This window comes from Chiloscyllium plagiosum, unplaced genomic scaffold (assembly GCF_037043375.1).
Source record: "Chiloscyllium plagiosum isolate Xiang-an unplaced genomic scaffold, Cpla_swu_hap1 HiC_scaffold_5, whole genome shotgun sequence".
In the NCBI taxonomy this organism is placed as follows: Eukaryota; Metazoa; Chordata; class Chondrichthyes; order Orectolobiformes; family Hemiscylliidae; genus Chiloscyllium; species Chiloscyllium plagiosum.
In genome coordinates, this window is record NW_028270143.1 from 58942670 (window position 1) to 58959886 (window position 17217).

General features: G+C 39.0%; 1 protein-coding gene across 10 annotated transcripts in view; it reads left to right on the top strand.

Annotated features, from left to right (window-relative positions):
• Positions 1–17217, top strand: part of pkd1l1 (polycystin 1 like 1, transient receptor potential channel interacting) — a 288595-nt gene that overhangs the window by 184710 nt on the left and 86668 nt on the right. For all 10 annotated transcript variants that reach the window (XR_015757199.1, XR_015757200.1, XM_087987215.1 and 7 more), the window contains 4 exons: positions 1629–1685; positions 2699–2908; positions 8174–8407; positions 13585–13698. Coding sequence is in view for 8 of the 10 variants with exons in the window: in XM_087987215.1 (XP_087843341.1) it covers positions 1629–1685; positions 2699–2908; positions 8174–8407; positions 13585–13698 (615 nt within the window). In the remaining 2 variants the exon portion in view is untranslated. The remainder of the gene's footprint in view (positions 1–1628; positions 1686–2698; positions 2909–8173; positions 8408–13584; positions 13699–17217) is intronic.

Genomic DNA, 17217 nt, shown 5'->3' on the forward strand with positions numbered 1-17217 from the left:
AGACAGGCCGCCTACTTGCGGAACGTTTCAGAGAACACCTCTGGTACACCCGCACCAACCAACCCAACCACCCTGTGGCTGAACACTTTAACTCTCCCACCCACTCCACCAAGGACATGCAGGTCCTTGGCCTCCTCCATCGCCAGACCATGGCAACACGACGCCTGGAGGAAGAGCGCCTCATCTTCTGCCTAGGAACCCTCCAACCACAAGGGATGAATGCAGATTTCTTCGGCTTTCTCATTTCCCCTCCCCTCACCTTATCTCAGTCCCAACCCTCGGACTCAGCACCGCCTTCTTGACCTGCAATCTTCCTCCCGACCTCTCCGCCCCCACCCCCTCTCCGGCCTATCACCCTCGCCTTAACCTCCTTCCACCTATTGCATTCCCAACGCCCCTCCCCCAAGTCCCTCCTCCCTACCTTTTATCTTAGCCTGCTTGGCACACCCTCCTCGTTCCTGAAGAAGGGCTTATGCCCAAAACGTCGATTCTCCTGCTCCTTGGATGCTGCCTGACCTGCTGCGCTTTTCCAGCAACACATTTTTTAGCCAGTCTACCATGTAGACCCTTGTTGAACACCTTGTTGAAGTCCATATAGACGACGTCCAACACTTGGCCTCATCAGTCTTCTCTGTCAAATCTATCGGCACAAGCTTGGTGGGCCGAAAAGCCTCTTCCTGTGATGTACTGTTTTTTTTGTTCTTTGTAATATGTTCTTCTCTATCCACTCTGGTTGAGACTTTCTTGAAAAACTCTGAATGAATTAATCAGACACGACTTCTTTTTCAAGAGGCCATGACAGAAGAGTTGGTAATGCAGCAATGGGGGAGGGGTGTTAGATATAAAGTATTTAGCAGAAAGGTTAGAGAGGAGTTGGGAATATTTTAAACCCAGAGGGTCGTGGGGGGCTGGAACTCAATGTCTGAAAGGTCAGGAACGGCCCAAACCCTCGTGCCATTTTAAACTAAATTACATTTACATTTCGGTAAAATGGATTTGAAGTGCCTTAATGTGTAAGGCTATCGATGAGGAACTGGAAAGTGAAATTTGACTGATTTGCTTTTTCAGATGACATAGGCATGATGATCCAAATAGCCTCATTCTGTGCTGTGCATTTTCTCTTTTTAGTAAGATTGACCTCCTGATAGTCATGTGGCTATCAGGACTTTTTTCCAAGACTTGTTCTACACTCCATCATCGATTATCATTTCTGAAACTAATCTAATTTATATATGTGGCTTTGGGATCAACTGTTCATCAATGCTAATTTATTAAATGTCAAAGCAAGAATTGGTATTTTCATCCCTGCTTTAAGCAAGGCCTCGATTCCATGTAAACATAGCAATAAGTGCTTTGACCACCTCTCATAATTACATATTGCTAAAGTGAGACAACTGTAGGCCTGCATTCCAGCAACTAAACAAAACTATCTAAAGCAGGAATGTAAAATGAGCAAATAATTATTTTTAAAAAGTAGGAAAGAAATGAAAGTGAATCAGTTTACGTTAATTCTCTTAATTGACCCAAGTCGAACTGTTAATGTGTTTGTTGATTGTAGTTAAACAAATCAGGTTTGGTTTACTGTTGACACATTTACTATAAGCTTGATCTTCTCTTTTTCATTTCAGAGGGAGCTGATGGAAACGGTATCTGTATTGCATGACCTTGTTAATATAACTGATGAGGTACAAAAGCTTTTATCCACTTGACAATCTGCATATTCAATCAGAGAATAATTGTTATCTCCAGTTTATTCTCAAGACTTATGGAACATTGTCCAACGTCACCCCAGCCTCAGTTTATCTATTACTGAAACTCTCAAGCGTGCAGTTATTAACTCTAGACTTGCCTATTCCAGTGCACTCCTGGCTGGTCCCCTACATACTACCTTCTGTAAACCTGAGGTCACCCAAAACTCTGCTGTACCTTCTTAACTCATATTCAAATCTCATTGCACTGTCACCACTGTGCTTGCAGGCCAGTATTGGCTCCGAGTAAAGCAAACTCCTGATTTTAAAATTGTCATCCTGTCTTTCAAATTGTCACCATGACCATGTGCCACTTCTCACCTCTTTAATTCCTACTACCTCTACCACCCTCTGAGACATCCACACTCCTCGAATTGCGTCCCCAGTTTTAATTATGCCACTGTTGGTGAGTTCAGTCATTTAGGCTTCAAGCTCTGCAATACCCTTCCTACACCTCTCTGCTTTTTATTTCACTTTTCTACTTTTAGACTCTCCTTATGTGCCTCAGTGTTTGTGGATTTGTTCCAAAGATGTGATACCATCATAGTCAGTCTGATTCTGTCTTCACCTAACGATGAAGCCTAGTCCCAAAAACTGATTCAGCTACATCATAGATAATACAATTGCTTACAATTTTATCCTTGGAGAAGCCTGCTTTGTAACTGCTACTTTTGACTGTAATGTTTACTGTGCTATTGTGTAGCGCTTTGACTGGCAAATGGAAGTCAGAGGGAGGATTGAGTTAGCCTTTAGAATCATATGATTGGGCTACAGCAATTTGCCTATTGTTAGTTATCTCTTTGCATAATTAATCATTTCATGAAATAATTATATAACATTTGACAACATACTAATATGTTGAAATATTATTCATTATTCTAAAAGACTGTCTAAAATGATAATGTTTATTCTTTGGTTCAGTGATATGTTTTTGTTTTAAAATATTAAAGGTGACTTTGGAAAGTGCACTAGTTGTTACAAGAGCAGTCAAAAACATGATCAAACTATTTACTGAATCCCGAGAGTTCAGAATGTATGAAGAATTGGTGAAGAAAATAGTCTTTGTGGTTTCTGATGTAATGGGTGTGACTGACAACGTCACAGGAACATCGAAGAGTTTGTTATTTGAAGGTTTGAAAGCAACAACTGAATTGTTATTGGTAAGATCTATAGTAAATACAACAAGATTGTTTTGTAGATGTAGACTTGTTGAGAATTACAAAGCAATTGCATTTCCTCATTATTTGTATACTATATTCTCTGAGTAAGTATTTACATAAATTAGATGTTTGAAATGATCTGTCCTCCCATTACAATATTTCCTTTCAGCCAATTGCTGAATTATTGATGTGTTAACATGTGAATGCCTAGTTATTTCATTATTTCTACTCCTCATATACCTTAATGAAACTATACATTTGATCAAACTGGATACATTTTTATTGCTAGGTGATTGGCAGTGTCAACAATTTAATGACTTTTTAAAATTCAACATTACAAGACCATTTTCCTGTGTTGTTTCATCATTAAGTTCATTTCTTGCAAATTAAAGTCATGCTAGCAACAAGAAATTACAAGTTTTAGCAAGTTTGGTTCTCCAGATTCTGACAGTGAAAGTACTGCAGAAAGGAATGATGGAAATATTGAACTTCAGAGTAGATTTCGGAAGTATGTGAAATGTGTTCCAAAAATGTTCAAGGAAATATTAAATAAGTTGAATTGGAAATAATTCTAGACAACTAAAGTGAGAATAAAGACAGCAGAAATCATTGCAATAAAGGTGTTATGTGAAGAATAGTACTTAAGGATGCAGGGATGACATTCACAAAAATATAAGAAATAGGAGCAGGCCTGGGCTATCTGGCCCATCGGGCCAGCTCCACCATTCAATAAGAATAATTCATCTTTTCGTGCATTCAGCTCCACTTATCTACCCACTCACCAGAACCCTTAATTCCTTTACTGTTCAAAATATCTATCTATCTTGGGCTTAAAAACATTCAACAAGAGCCTCAACTGCTTCACTGGCAGAGAATTCCACAGGTTCACAACCCTTTGGGTGAAGACGTTCTTCCTCAACTCAGTCCTAAATCTGGTCCCCCTTATTTTGAGACTATGCCCCCTAGCTCTAGTTTCATCTGCCAGCGGACCTCCCTGCTTCTATCCTATCTATTCCCTTCATAATGTTATGTTTCTATAAGATCCCCCTCATTCTTCTAAATTCCAATGAGTACAGTCCCAGTCTGTTCAATCCCTCCTCTTAAGACAAACTTCTCAATTTCAGAATCAGCCGAGTGAATCTCCTTTGCATCCCCTCCAGTGCTACTAAATTATTTTTCAAATAAGGAGACCAAAACTATAAACAACACTCCAGATGAGGCCTCACCAGTGCCTTATACAATTGCAGCATAACCTCCCTATTTTTAAACTCCATCCCTCTAGCAATGAATAACAACATTCCATTTGCTTTCTTAATTGCCTGCTGCATATGCAAACCAACTTATTTTGATTCATGCACAAGGACACCCAGATACCTCTGCACAGCAGCATGCTGCAAATCTTCACCATTTAAATAATATTCCTTTTACTATTATTCCTACCAAAATGGATGACCTCACATTTACCAACTTTGTACTCCATCTGCCAGACCCTGGCTCACTCGCTTAATGTATCTGTATCCCTCTGCAGACTTTCAGTGTCCTCTGCACCCTTTGTTTTACCCCCCATCTTTGTGTTATCTGCCAAATTTGACACACTATACTTGGTCTCTAAATAATCTATATAAATTGTAAACAATTACAGTCCCAACACTGATCCTTGAGGCACATCACTAGCCACTGATCACCAACCAGAAAACACCCATTTATCGCCACTCTCTGCTTTCTGTTAGTTAACTGATCTATTATCCATGCTAATGCATTACCCCAACACCATGCACCTTTTTGTTATTCAGCAGCCTTTTTGCGGTGCCTTATCAAATGCCTTCTGAAAATCCAGATATTCCACATGCACCGGTTTCCCATTGTCCATCACACTTGTAATGTGCTCAAAGAATTCCAGTAAACGAGTTAAATATGACCTGCCTTTCATGAACCCATGCTGTGTCTGCCCGATGGAACTGTTTCTATCCAGGCCTTCATGATAGTATTGAGATATAAAATTTGTACAACAATATTGAATCAGACAAACACGGTGTTACTAACAGTAAGATGCCATGGTGAAACCGAGAGGAAGAGGTTACAGAAAGTAATTGCAGCTCATAGAGGATTTTCCTGAGTCAGGCCTTCTCAGAATCTAAGATTCTGACCTAGCCCCTGCCCCCATTTGCATTTTCAGCAATTTTTTGCCGGCATGGGATAAGTACTTGGATTAAAGGTAAATTAAGTTGCCATAGTCTTAGTGGACCGTTGGCTGCTCTTTTATTGGTGATGGTTTAATCTGAGGGTCACCACACCTCAGGCAGGGGAGAATTTGAGAAGGAGTATCCTGCATGGTAATCTCAACCAGTGCAGGAATTGAACCCACATTGTTGGTATCATGCTGCATCGCAAACCAAACATTGAGCCAACTCCATGCATATATAGTAAGCCCGCATTCCAAAATATCCATGTCATCTCCATTTTAGGTGATAAAACCCTCCACAATTTTGACGGACTCTGTCTCATTGTGGAAGCAGGTGTGGTTTAAGACACATCAGAGGTGCCTTGAACAATGGGGAATCCTGCTTTTCAGTGGGGAGCCAAGAAAGCAGCTCCCTGTGTCTGGAATTGTCAGATTGCCAAACCATTTGCTTTGAAATGGGGAAAAGAATTGTTTTTTAGCTTTGGTTATGTTACTTGGAGCTATAAAGGTTGGTTTTCACAACTTAATGAATGCTAAAAGTTTGTGAGAAGATTTGTAGCTCGGGTGCTCGTTGTTGTGGTTCTGCTCGCCGAGCTGGGAATTTGTGTTGCAGACGTTTCATCCCCTGTCTAGGTGACATCCTCAGTGCTTGGGAGCCTCCTGTGAAGCGCTTCTGTGATATTTCCTCCAGCATTTATAGTGGCTATAAATGCCGGAGGAAACATCACAGAAGCGCTTCACAGGAGGCTGCCAAGCACTGAGGATGTCACCTAGACAGGGGACGAAACATCTGCAACACAAATTCCCAGCTCGGCGAGCAGAACCATTAATGACTGTTAGATTGAGTTTCAAAAGTAGCTGAAACATTTAGCTGTGTCAATACCTGGATGAAAATCTTTAAAATGAATGATTGAAAGGATCACATGACTAGATATAAAGTTTTAAGACTAACAAACAAGCTGATAGTAAGATGATGAAACATTGTTGCAGTCAGCAACTTATCTTCCAAACTATAAAAAGAACTTCAATTTAACACGTACCTCAATCAAAACTCTCCCACCTTATGTGGACAATTCATCTTCCAGAAATCAATCCAAAGCTATTCTCACTCTTTTCCAGTTAAGCAGTTGTGTTCCAGATGTAATTTGATTATACAACTTGGCTTTAAGCAAACCACACTTTATTCTTACTGTATATTAAAATATTAACAAAATATAAGAATAATTGATGTAACTGTATGAGAAAACTTAATGGAATAATAGATTATTTAACTCTTAAACAGCAATTGTTTCAATATAATAACATCCCATAAAAACACCCTTGGCAAAGGCAAATTCAGTAAAATTGATTATCACCCATGCAATGATTCTTCAGTCCAGGAGGAAAGAACCTCAAGACAAAATTCTGTCAGAGGGAGAGAGAACCCAAGCATTTTGCTATAGCAGGGAGAAATGTATGGCAGTTTCCAAACCTCAACAACTACTGAAAGCTAAATATATCCATGGTTCTGTGGGAGCCTCACTCACCTATTCATTCTGCTTCAATTGTTCCAACTTTTACAAAATAATCCAAGGCCTCACAAGCTGTTTATTGTTGGGTCTTGGAACACACCGCTTGGCACTTCTGTCTCAACCTCTCTTCCAAAAAAGAACCAGGACAAAACACACCTCTTAAAGTCATAGTATTGTCACACTCAGCAACCTTTTCCTGTTGGAACTGAATGCCTTTTACTACCTGAACTGATTTTCATTGTGAAGGATGAACCACCATCGCTCTTCTTGCTCTAGTTACTAATCTGCATATATATTATTTAGCACACATTTCCTTCCTTTAACTCTTTGCCTCCACATACTAGTCAATTAACAACACAGTTTATAAGGGTATTGCTATCTTTAGCCTAGTTACGTCTAAAATATAAATGCTATTGAATCACTTTGTGCATTATTTGCTTTGCTTGTATCAGCTGCAAACTTGGAATTTGATGAACTAATCCATGTCCGAGTAATTAATCTGTACACCTATATTTTGTAATACCCTTCATTTATACAGAGTTCCCATTTATAATTCCTTACATCCTATTGTCAATATGTTCATAACTATTCCATTTAATCTATTTCTATGAGTCATCTAAACATTCGGATATATAATGATAAAGATGGAGGCTGGGAGTGCGGGTTTGAGATGAGTTTCTGGAGGTGAGAGGAGAGGCGAGGAGTGGCATTCATTGACATGGCAGAAAGGTGCTTTGGTGCTGTAACAATTACTTTAGGTGTGGTGGCTTTTTTTTTAGTCTAATTTTAGTTATTTTCTGTCTATGTAACAGTCAGAACACTCAAGATTTTATTGTGTGTAGCATTTAGATGACATGATGAGGAATAGGGAGATTCTATTGACCTTGTACAGAACACCAGTTTTGGCACAGCTGAAGTTGTGTGTCCAGTTCTGGGCACCTCACTTTGTACAGAATGTGAAGGGACCTGAGAGAGTGCAGAAAAGACTCACAACTAGCTTCTTGTTTTTGACTGACATTGAATCAATGGACTGAATGGCCTTTTTCTGTGTTAAAGATCTCTGTCTCTAAATGTTCCTTGTTTATGCTCTGAAGTTTAGACTTATTTATTTAAGATCAATAGAGAGAAGCATTTGAAAACATTTTTCTCAAGAAATTTGCTGGATGTTTTGAATTGGAGATTGCCTGTGTTTGGAAGACTGGATTTGAGGGGTCAAATTGCCTATTCTTGTTCTACTACTTTTTCAATCTCTAGGTAGGAAGTTAGAATTTCTAATATTTTAAATTATCAAATCTTTTCAAGGTATTTCCTGTTTTTATCATAATTTGCAATTGAAGAAGGCAAATTCTTTTCTTCACATTTGTCTGTTTTAATTACTACAATGTCCAATAAAAGTTCCTACACTCTTGGCCACAGAGGACTTATTAAAATGTGTAATACGTGAATTGGAAATACACTTTATCATGCTAGCTTCTAAAATCTGTAACCATGTCAGCCACAACTAAAGCGGAAACCTGCCAAAATCTGCCAAAGAACTCAAATGAAAGAACTTTAAAACTTTGTATCTTTCAGATGTATGTGGTAATCAACAATCAATCACAGTTTTACATGAACACCAATTTAATGGAGCTTCAGACCACTCAAAACTATGGTTTTCAGAACACTGTTCAAAGCACACAGTCTGTGAAGTTTTACCTTCCTGATCTTCTGGATAAGCAGATTTCTGATGAAAGAAGTAGTTGCATCATAAGTCATCTGACCAGCTTCAAACAGAATCCATACGTATGGGGAATGTCTCCAGTGGAGGTCAGTTGGTATTTTCAAAATCTTTTATGTGCTGTTACTCGTCTGCACACCGTATAGTTTATAAAATGTGTAGTGAGTGGTTAGAATAGCTAGAAGTGAACAGTTTCTTTATCAAATGGTTCAAACTGTAAGGCTTATAATTTGTCATCGAAGGTAAGATTTGAAGTATTTTCATCATTCTGGCCTGTTACAATTGTTTCTGAAGTTACATAGTCAACATGGATGGTCAGAACAAATTCATTCAAATGATTTCCAGATTGAAAGATTAATCACGACAAGATTACTTAATTTGTGTGTCACCACATCCATTATTTTCTGTCACAACAGAAAATGCTGGATGTCCTCAGCATGTGTCAGAGAGAAACAGAGTTAACATTTCAGGTCTGCAACCTTAGATCAGAACTGAGGTATGTTCAAAATCCAATAAGTTTTGAGCATCTTAAAGATGGGGCAAGGAGGCTGGTGTTGGAGCGAAAGGGAATTGCTGTGATCAGATGGTAGGCAGGAGAGATAAAATGAAAACAGGTTTCATGCTACATGGCCAAAGGGAGGGATGAAGTGACTTGCATTAAAAAAATGTTTTGAGGAGGTGCGAATGGGCAGGTCAGTTCTGTAGTGGCACTTAAGTTCAGCATTGATGATTGTTTGGTGAAAACTGCTCTAAGAAGAAGGGGTCAGCATGCCAGAAATCTCAATGAAGAAATATTGTATTGGGATGGAAACTTACATCTCAAGATTAATATCCACAACTAACTAATGAAGAAAATGTTGGCATTAAAGAGTGACAAACCTCCAGAACCTCAGTGTTTTAAAAGAATAAGGTGTGAACATTGTAGTTATCTGAAATGTAATCTTACAAAGGCAGAGTATTGTGAATGTTTTTGATCTGAAATGAAAATAGAACATTTTAGAAATATCTAGCTGGTCTGGAATGATTTGTGGAGGGAGAAACAGGATTAATTTTTCAAATTGATGACCTTCAGACCAACGTCCTGACCTGAAACATGAGCTGTATTTCTTTAGCCACAGATACTACCAAACAGGCTGAGTATTATCTTGCAAAGTTCTCCAGATGTCAGATGCATTTTCTAAGTTTAGAAAATTGTGCATGTTACTTGTTATTTCAGAAAGCTGACAAAGGAACCCTAGGGGATTGTGGACAGTTAGCCAAACATCCATGTCAGGAAATAACTGGAGTCTGTAAGTAAGGGTCGCATGACTGAACATCTTGAACATTTTTAGCTGACCATACAGAATCAGCAAAGATTCATAAAGGGAAAGGTCATGTTTAATGAACCTGATTGAATTTCATGACGAGGTGACAAATTGTTGGAATTGGGAATGGACATCCAGAAGATACTCAACAAACTTTGTGAAAAATATATTCTCCAGTATCTGCAGTCCTCACTTTCTCCCAGTTTGTTAGTAATGTGAGGAGACTGGTATCATGTGTGGGAGGATTTGGAAAGTTAGGATGGACAAGGCAAATTGAGCAGAATAACGTTATGGATAATGGTGTCCAGTATATGGTAGGAAGGGACAGAACATAAGAGTGAAAATATCATCAGAGTAGGAATTTAAACTAGCAGAGAGGGAGGAGGGTTTAGGCAAAGGGACATTTCAAAATCCAAAGACTAAACTTGAGGCAATAGTGAAGTATATTAATGTGGGTAAAGACAGATTATGTGAAACAGGAGAAACAAGCTGTGGAGGCTAAACATCATTTGGACTTGGCCAAACAACTTGGTAAAGGTAGTCTAGAAGGTGAATTTATAGGATGTTTTTGAATTAATCAAGGGAAAAGTTGGTTTTGATCCAGTATTGTACAATGATGCAGAATTAATTGATAACATCACAGTAAAACATCCACTGGGAATTCGTGATCATATACAATTTAAATCATACAAAGTTTAAAAATGACATACTCTAATCAGAAGGAAATCTTAAATGTAAGATTAAATAAAGTAATTATATAGGTGTAAGGGAGAGGTAGCAAAAGTTGATTGAGTCTTTGGACTAAAATGGTTGGAAACACTTAAAGAAGCAACTCAAAATACGAGGAACGGCTGAGGATCCTGGGATTGTATTCATTGGAGTTTAGAAGATTAAGGGGAGATCTAATAGAAACTTACAAGATAATACATGGCTTGGAAAGGGTGGACGCTAGGAAATTGTTTCCGTTAGGCGAGGAGACTAGGACCCGTGGACACAGCCTTAGAATTAGAGGGGGGAAATTCAGAACAGAAATGCGGAGACATTTCTTCAGCCAGAGAGTGGTGGGCCTGTGGAATTCATTGCCGCAGAGTGCAGTGGAGGCTGGGACGCTAAATGTCTTCGAGGCAGAGATTGATGTCACAAGGAATTAAGGGCTACGGGGAGAATGCGGGTAAGTGGAGTTGAAATGCCCATCAGCCATGATTGAATGACGGAGTGGACTCGATGGGCCAAATGGCCTTACTTCCACTCCTATGTCTTATAATCTTATGGTCTTAAAATATTAAAACAAATACACTCCATTGAAAGCCAAAACTTCAATGAGAAATATATGTCAATGGCTTATGAAGGAGATTAAGTATAGTATTGGGTTAAAAGAGAGTTTCCCATTACAGTAAAGAACATAGTAGATCTGAGAATTGGCAATGATTTAAAAACCAACAAAGGGGCATTACAAAGTTGAAAAAAGGAACAATGTAGAATATGAGAGTAAAACAACCAATTCTATAAAGCCAGATTGTAAGTAGATAAAAAGGACAAAAATAATTTAAGTAAACTTCAGTTTCTTAGAAGCAGAGACAAGAATGAGAAATGAGAAATGAGAATGAGAAAATTGCAATGACGTTGAACAAATGTTTCATGTCTGTATTCTCAGCAGAGGACAGAAGTTACATACCAAAAATAGACGGTAACCTAGGGGCCAGTGAGATTGAGAAAATTAAGTTAATTGATACCAGCAGAGAAAAAGTACTGTAGAAACTCAAGTGACTGAAATCTGACAAATCCCCAGCAGTGGAAGGCCTACATTTTAAAAGAAATGGCTGAAGAGATATTAGGTCCATGGGCCACAATTTTCTAAAATCCCATATATTCTGGAAAGGTTTGGAAGTTAGCAAATGTAAAGCCAGTATTCAAGAAAAGAGAGAGAGAAAAAACTGACCACAGGTCAGTTAGCTTGACATTAGTCATTGAGAAAATGCCAAAGACTATTCTGAAGGAATTCCTAGCAATGCACATGGAAAAGCACAATATGATTAGAACGAGTCAACATGGCCTAATGGAAGGACAATCATATTTTGGTAAATTTATTATTCTTTTTTGAGTATGTGACTGGTTGAGTTGACAAAGGGGTACTAGTACATATCGTATACTGGGACTTCCAAAAAACACAGAAAGCAGAAAATGTAAATAACTTTTAAGTTGCCAGACTGAGCTAGTGAGTGCTGAGGCTTTGTCAGTTTACAATCTATAATGACATAGATAAAGAGCCAGAGAGTAACACATTTCAGTTTTATGGATGTTGCAAGGCTGCATGGGAATGCAATCTGTATGGAAGACTCAAAAAGGCTGAAATGAGTAATTTATCAGGATACTGAGCATCAAGGAAACAAGGGGAATTTAACTTCTGAAGTGTGAGGTTGCTTCCTTTGGTCCTAAGATTAGAAAGTGGAATATTCTTTAATGGGCATCAAACTTGTTAATGGTTTTGTTTCGAGAGACTTGGGTGTATTCATACAAGGAACACAAAAGTTAACATGCAGGTATTACAAGGAAAGTGGAGTAAAAAAATAAAGAATAAACTACAGATAAAGTTTCCTCGATTTGTCCTTGGGATGAGAAGGATGTCTGTTGATGAAGGGCTGAGCGAATTATGTATAGATTTCTGGGCTTTAGAAGCATGAGCAATTATCTCATTGACACAGTCAAGATTATGAGGAGTCACCTTTTTAGAATGCATGGATAATCCTGAAGGACTGAAGTAGACAAATGTCCTCACTCAGTGTTTTGAATCTTTGGTGAAAGTGAGGACTGCAGATGCTGGAGATCAGAGTCAAGATTAGAGTGGTGCTGGAAAAGTACAGCAGGTCAGGCAGCATCCGAGGAGCAGAAAAATCGACATTTCAGGCAAAAGCCCTTCATCAGGAATGAATGTTTTGAATTTTTTGTTGAGAGGATTGTGCCTGTGCATTAGTTGAACATGTTTAAGACTGAGACGAATAGATTTTTGAAGTTTTAGGGAGCTCAAGGATACGGGGTGCATTTGAGAAGCATTCAAAATAGGACCAGGATAAGGCCATTCAGCCCTTTGAGCTCCACAGTATATTATGATCATGACTAATCATCTAACTCAATAGCCTGTTCTCTCTTTACCCCGACATCCTTTGATCCCTCTAGCCCCTCGTGCTATATCCAACTTCTTGAAATCAAACTGTTTCTGTGGTAGAGAATTCCACAGGCTCAGCACTCTCTGGGTGAAGAAATTTCTCCGAATCTCAGTCGTAAATGGTTTACGCTGCGTCCTTGGACTGAGATGAGCTCCCTGGAACCCCGCATGAATACTTCTGCTGCCAAGTTTGAATGGGACACTTGGGAGAAGTTCTGATTTATTTTCTTGTATAGTCACCAGGAAATGTTAGATAAATTAAAAGCGCATCTAATTTCTAGATGACTATTTAACGAACCACTCTAACCCCTCCCCACATCAAATTCCCCACTGGATCTGCCTCTCTACTTCATCATGACCCCGAACCCTCCAGCCCGCTCCAGTCTTTCAAAACCCACTTTGCTCATTGAGACTCTCCAACCTCCCTGACCTTGAGACTCCACTCTGAGCACACCTCTGATCCACCCATTCAGCTCACTCTGAGGACTGAGTTTGGAAGGATCCTGCACCAAACAATTGACCAGAAAAATTGGTCGAAGACCAGTCAGGTTTTTTTTTGTCTGGTCAATGTCAAGTAAAGAAGCTCCAAAGCTGATTTGAAAATTTGGCCAATAATTCCACTTGCCTCTCACAGAGTTGGAATGTGAACAGCTCTAACCAGAATTGTGTTTATCTTGAGTTCTGTTCATCTGTACAAATATATCACATTAATTAAACTTGTGTTCTACATTTTATTTGTTTGGTATTATTGTGATGGCGTCCGAGGCTGTTTATTTCTATCGTACCTTCCTCTTTGTAGATTAATGGTGATGTTGCTGACCTGACTTTGTATAATTGCACAAACAGAAGAAAAATTGAAGTAAAAGGGCTCAAATCACCAATTCTAATTGAGTTTGAAAGGAAGGACACAATTGTAAGTTTAATTAACAATAGAAATATTATTTGTATTCTATAGTTTTAAGTTCCATTATTTTCTGTGACAGGTGATACATGTGGTAACATGGCATCCTCATTCTAAATCCTTCCAGCTTGTTCTGTTGTCGCTCACCCATTGTAAGGCCATGAGATGTAGGAGTTGAAGTAGGCCATTCAGCCCATCGAGTCTACCCTGTCATTCAACAAAATCATGGCTGATCTGATAATCCTCAATTCCATTTCCTTGCCTTTTCCTTGTCTAACCTTTGATTCTCTTAATGATTAAAAGTCTGCCTGTCTCAACATTGAAGATACTTAATGATCAACCTCTACAGCATTCAATAATAAAGAATTCCAGATTCACTACACTCCGTGAGAAGAAATTCGTCATCTCTGTCTTAAATAGCTGCCTCCTTATTCTAAGATTATACTCTAGTTCTGGACTCTCCCATGAGTGGAAACAACCGTTCTACATTTACCCTGTCAAGCCCACTAAGAATCTTGTATGGTTTCAAACAGATCACCTCTGATTCTTCTAAACTCCAGTGAGAACAGGCCCAACCTATTCAATGTCTCCTCATAAAACAGTCACTTCATACCTAAGAGCAATCTAGTGAACCTTCTCTGGACTGCCCCCAATGACAGTACATCTTTCCTTAGAGAAGGACCAAAACTGTTTGACCAGTGCCTTTTATAGTATTAGCAAGACCTTCTTATTTTTATACTCCATTCCCTTTGAAATAAAGACCAATTTCTATTGGCTTTCCTTGTCTTCTGGCAGCTATGAGTTTTGCCAGTATGTGATGTAATGTGTAATTTTGGACCCAACCAAGTACCTGGTTGAAATGTGTGAGCCTATATACAGTGGCTGATGGTGGTCTCTTTTACAGAGCAAGATATTAATTCTCAAGCATGTGCTGTTCTCACTCCATTTATTCTTTGTAGCCGGGTTCTTTGGATACTTATCATGGGCAGGAACTTCAACTGATTTTAATTTTACCAGTTAATAACTCAGGGCCTATTTGCTGAATCAAAATTTTAGTCTTTCCAGTCTAGCATAATATTACGAGGTAGTCCTCAATCCAGCTGGAATTTTAATTTTTTACATGTATTCTTTTTCTGAATATTTTATCTTCTTGCTTGTGAAGTGAACTCTTTGCTGGTGTATAATTTTACCAGTGTCAAGCACCACCTAATACATGACATAAGCAGCTAAGATTGTTGCTTTCAGGTTGTTTAGTAATGAGTACCACAAATATATCCCTGCTGGAAAAAATACGTGTCCAGCTGGGTTTTTTGAAAGCTGTCAGAAGCAACATCTCTGACCCATTTTCCTGTCCCTAACTGAAAGGCATCAGCTATCATAGGTACATTGCTCTTCTCTCTCTCCAGGCCCATGACTCTGAGATCAATCAGAGAAAATCCTGTCCTCACATCACTAACTACTCTTTCAAATTCCTAATCATTTTACCTATGGCCTTATTTCATCTTAATATCTACTGATTTGCTAATTGACGGATACTGAGGGGTGACATTATAGAGGTTTACAAAATAATGAGGGGCACGGATAGGGTAAATAGGCAAAGTCTTTTCCCTGGGGTGGGGGAATCCAGAACTAGAGGGCATAGATTTAGGGTGAGAGGGGAAAGATATAAAAGAGACCTACGGGGCAACTTTTCCACACAGAGGGTAGTACGTGTATGGAATGAGCTGCCAGAGGAAGTGGTGGAGGCTGGTACAATTACAACATTTAAGAGGCATTTGGATGGGTATATGAATAGGAAGGGTTTGGAGGGATATGGGCCGGGTGCTGGTAGGTGGGACTAGATTGGGTTGGGCCGAAGGGTCCGTTTCCATGCTGTACATCTCTATGACTCTATGACATTCTCTCCACTTCTCTCAATGTTCTTGTCTTCCATTAATATTTGTCATCCAAATCATTCCCCAGTATACTCCTCAGCTCTGATGCCACAGTCTAAGGGGCACAACAGGTTCAATTCTTCCTCATCATATCTTATTAGATCACTTTAAACTATTATTCAGCAATATCTGTATCACCAAAACTACTTACTTTCCAAATGTCATCCAGCAGTGCAAAGTTAAGGACTTAAAGAAAAGATTGTGGGAATTTTGTTAAACCACTCTGCCATGCCTCTTCCATCATCACCTTCGACAGTACATATGAAGAGTTCATGGATATTTTTGTTGCATAAAGATTCTCTCATCAGTTTCTGGAGTTTCCCACCCTTCTTGCATTCTGGGACAGAATTCCTAAAAGAAAATGCAACTTTCACTTGAGCTGAATTCGTATCATTTTGTCAATGCTATCTTCTGCAACAAAGAGAGAAAAGCCTGCATTGATGTAATATTTCTGATGACCACCAGATGTCTCAAAGAACTGAACTGTGAATGAAGAGTGTTTGAAGTGTACTCACTATTAGAAATTAGGAAATGCAGCAAACAATTTACATGCAGTGTGTCTGTCGCAAATAACCATGTGATAATGACCAGATAAATTGCTTTGTGTGTTGTTAACTGAGGGATAAATGATGGCCCAGATTCCAGAGGTAACTCCCCAGCTTTTCTTCATGTACACCTGAATGTGTAAGTTAGGAGCAGAGATGAGCCATCCAGCCCCTTGAGGCTGCTGTGCTTTTCAATAAGATCATGGCTGATCTGTTTGAGATTTGTATTCTACATTGCTGATAACCTTTGATTCTTTGCCTAACAAGAATCTATCTACACATGACCTCAAAAACATTCAATGACCTCACTTCTGAGGCAGCAAATTCCAAAAGTTGCACAACCCTCTGTGAAAAAAGATGTTTTTTCATTTCTCTCCTAAAAGGACTGACCCTAATTTTAAAACAGTGCCACCCTAGTTGTGGACTCAACTACAACAGGAAACATCCTTAAACATCCACCTTGTCAGAATCATTCAGGACCTATTCAACTTAATTTATATCACCCCTCATTCTTTTAAACTTCAGGTAAAACAAGCCAGCCTGTCCAACCTATCCTCACAAGACAACCCACACATTCCAAGTATCAATCTAGTAAACTTCTGAACTGCCTCAAATACATTTACATCATTCCTTAAATAAGGAGACCAAAATTGTATGATATTTTACATTCACAGGAGAAATGAGGCCTCAAATTAAGAGTTTCATCTGTGACATGGTGCTTCTTATAGTGTAGCACTTCCTCAGTACAGCATTGGAATATCAGCCTTGATGTTTGTTATCAAGACATGCAGTTGGACTTGAACCTGGAACCTTGTGATTCATGAGTAGGACCAACCGAACCACAGCTGGTACTCAGTGCTTTCTCTGGTCTCACCGCATTGCTTCAACCTACCTCCTACTGCCCTGATCTCATTCTAATTGAATGGTTGACCACTCAACTCCCCCTTACTGGGCTACATTTTAATTAATATGTTAATGGCTCCCTTTACTGAGGTACTGATGTTGTTCCTGAAATTTTCTTGTTATCATCCTTTAAAAAAAATGCTATACTT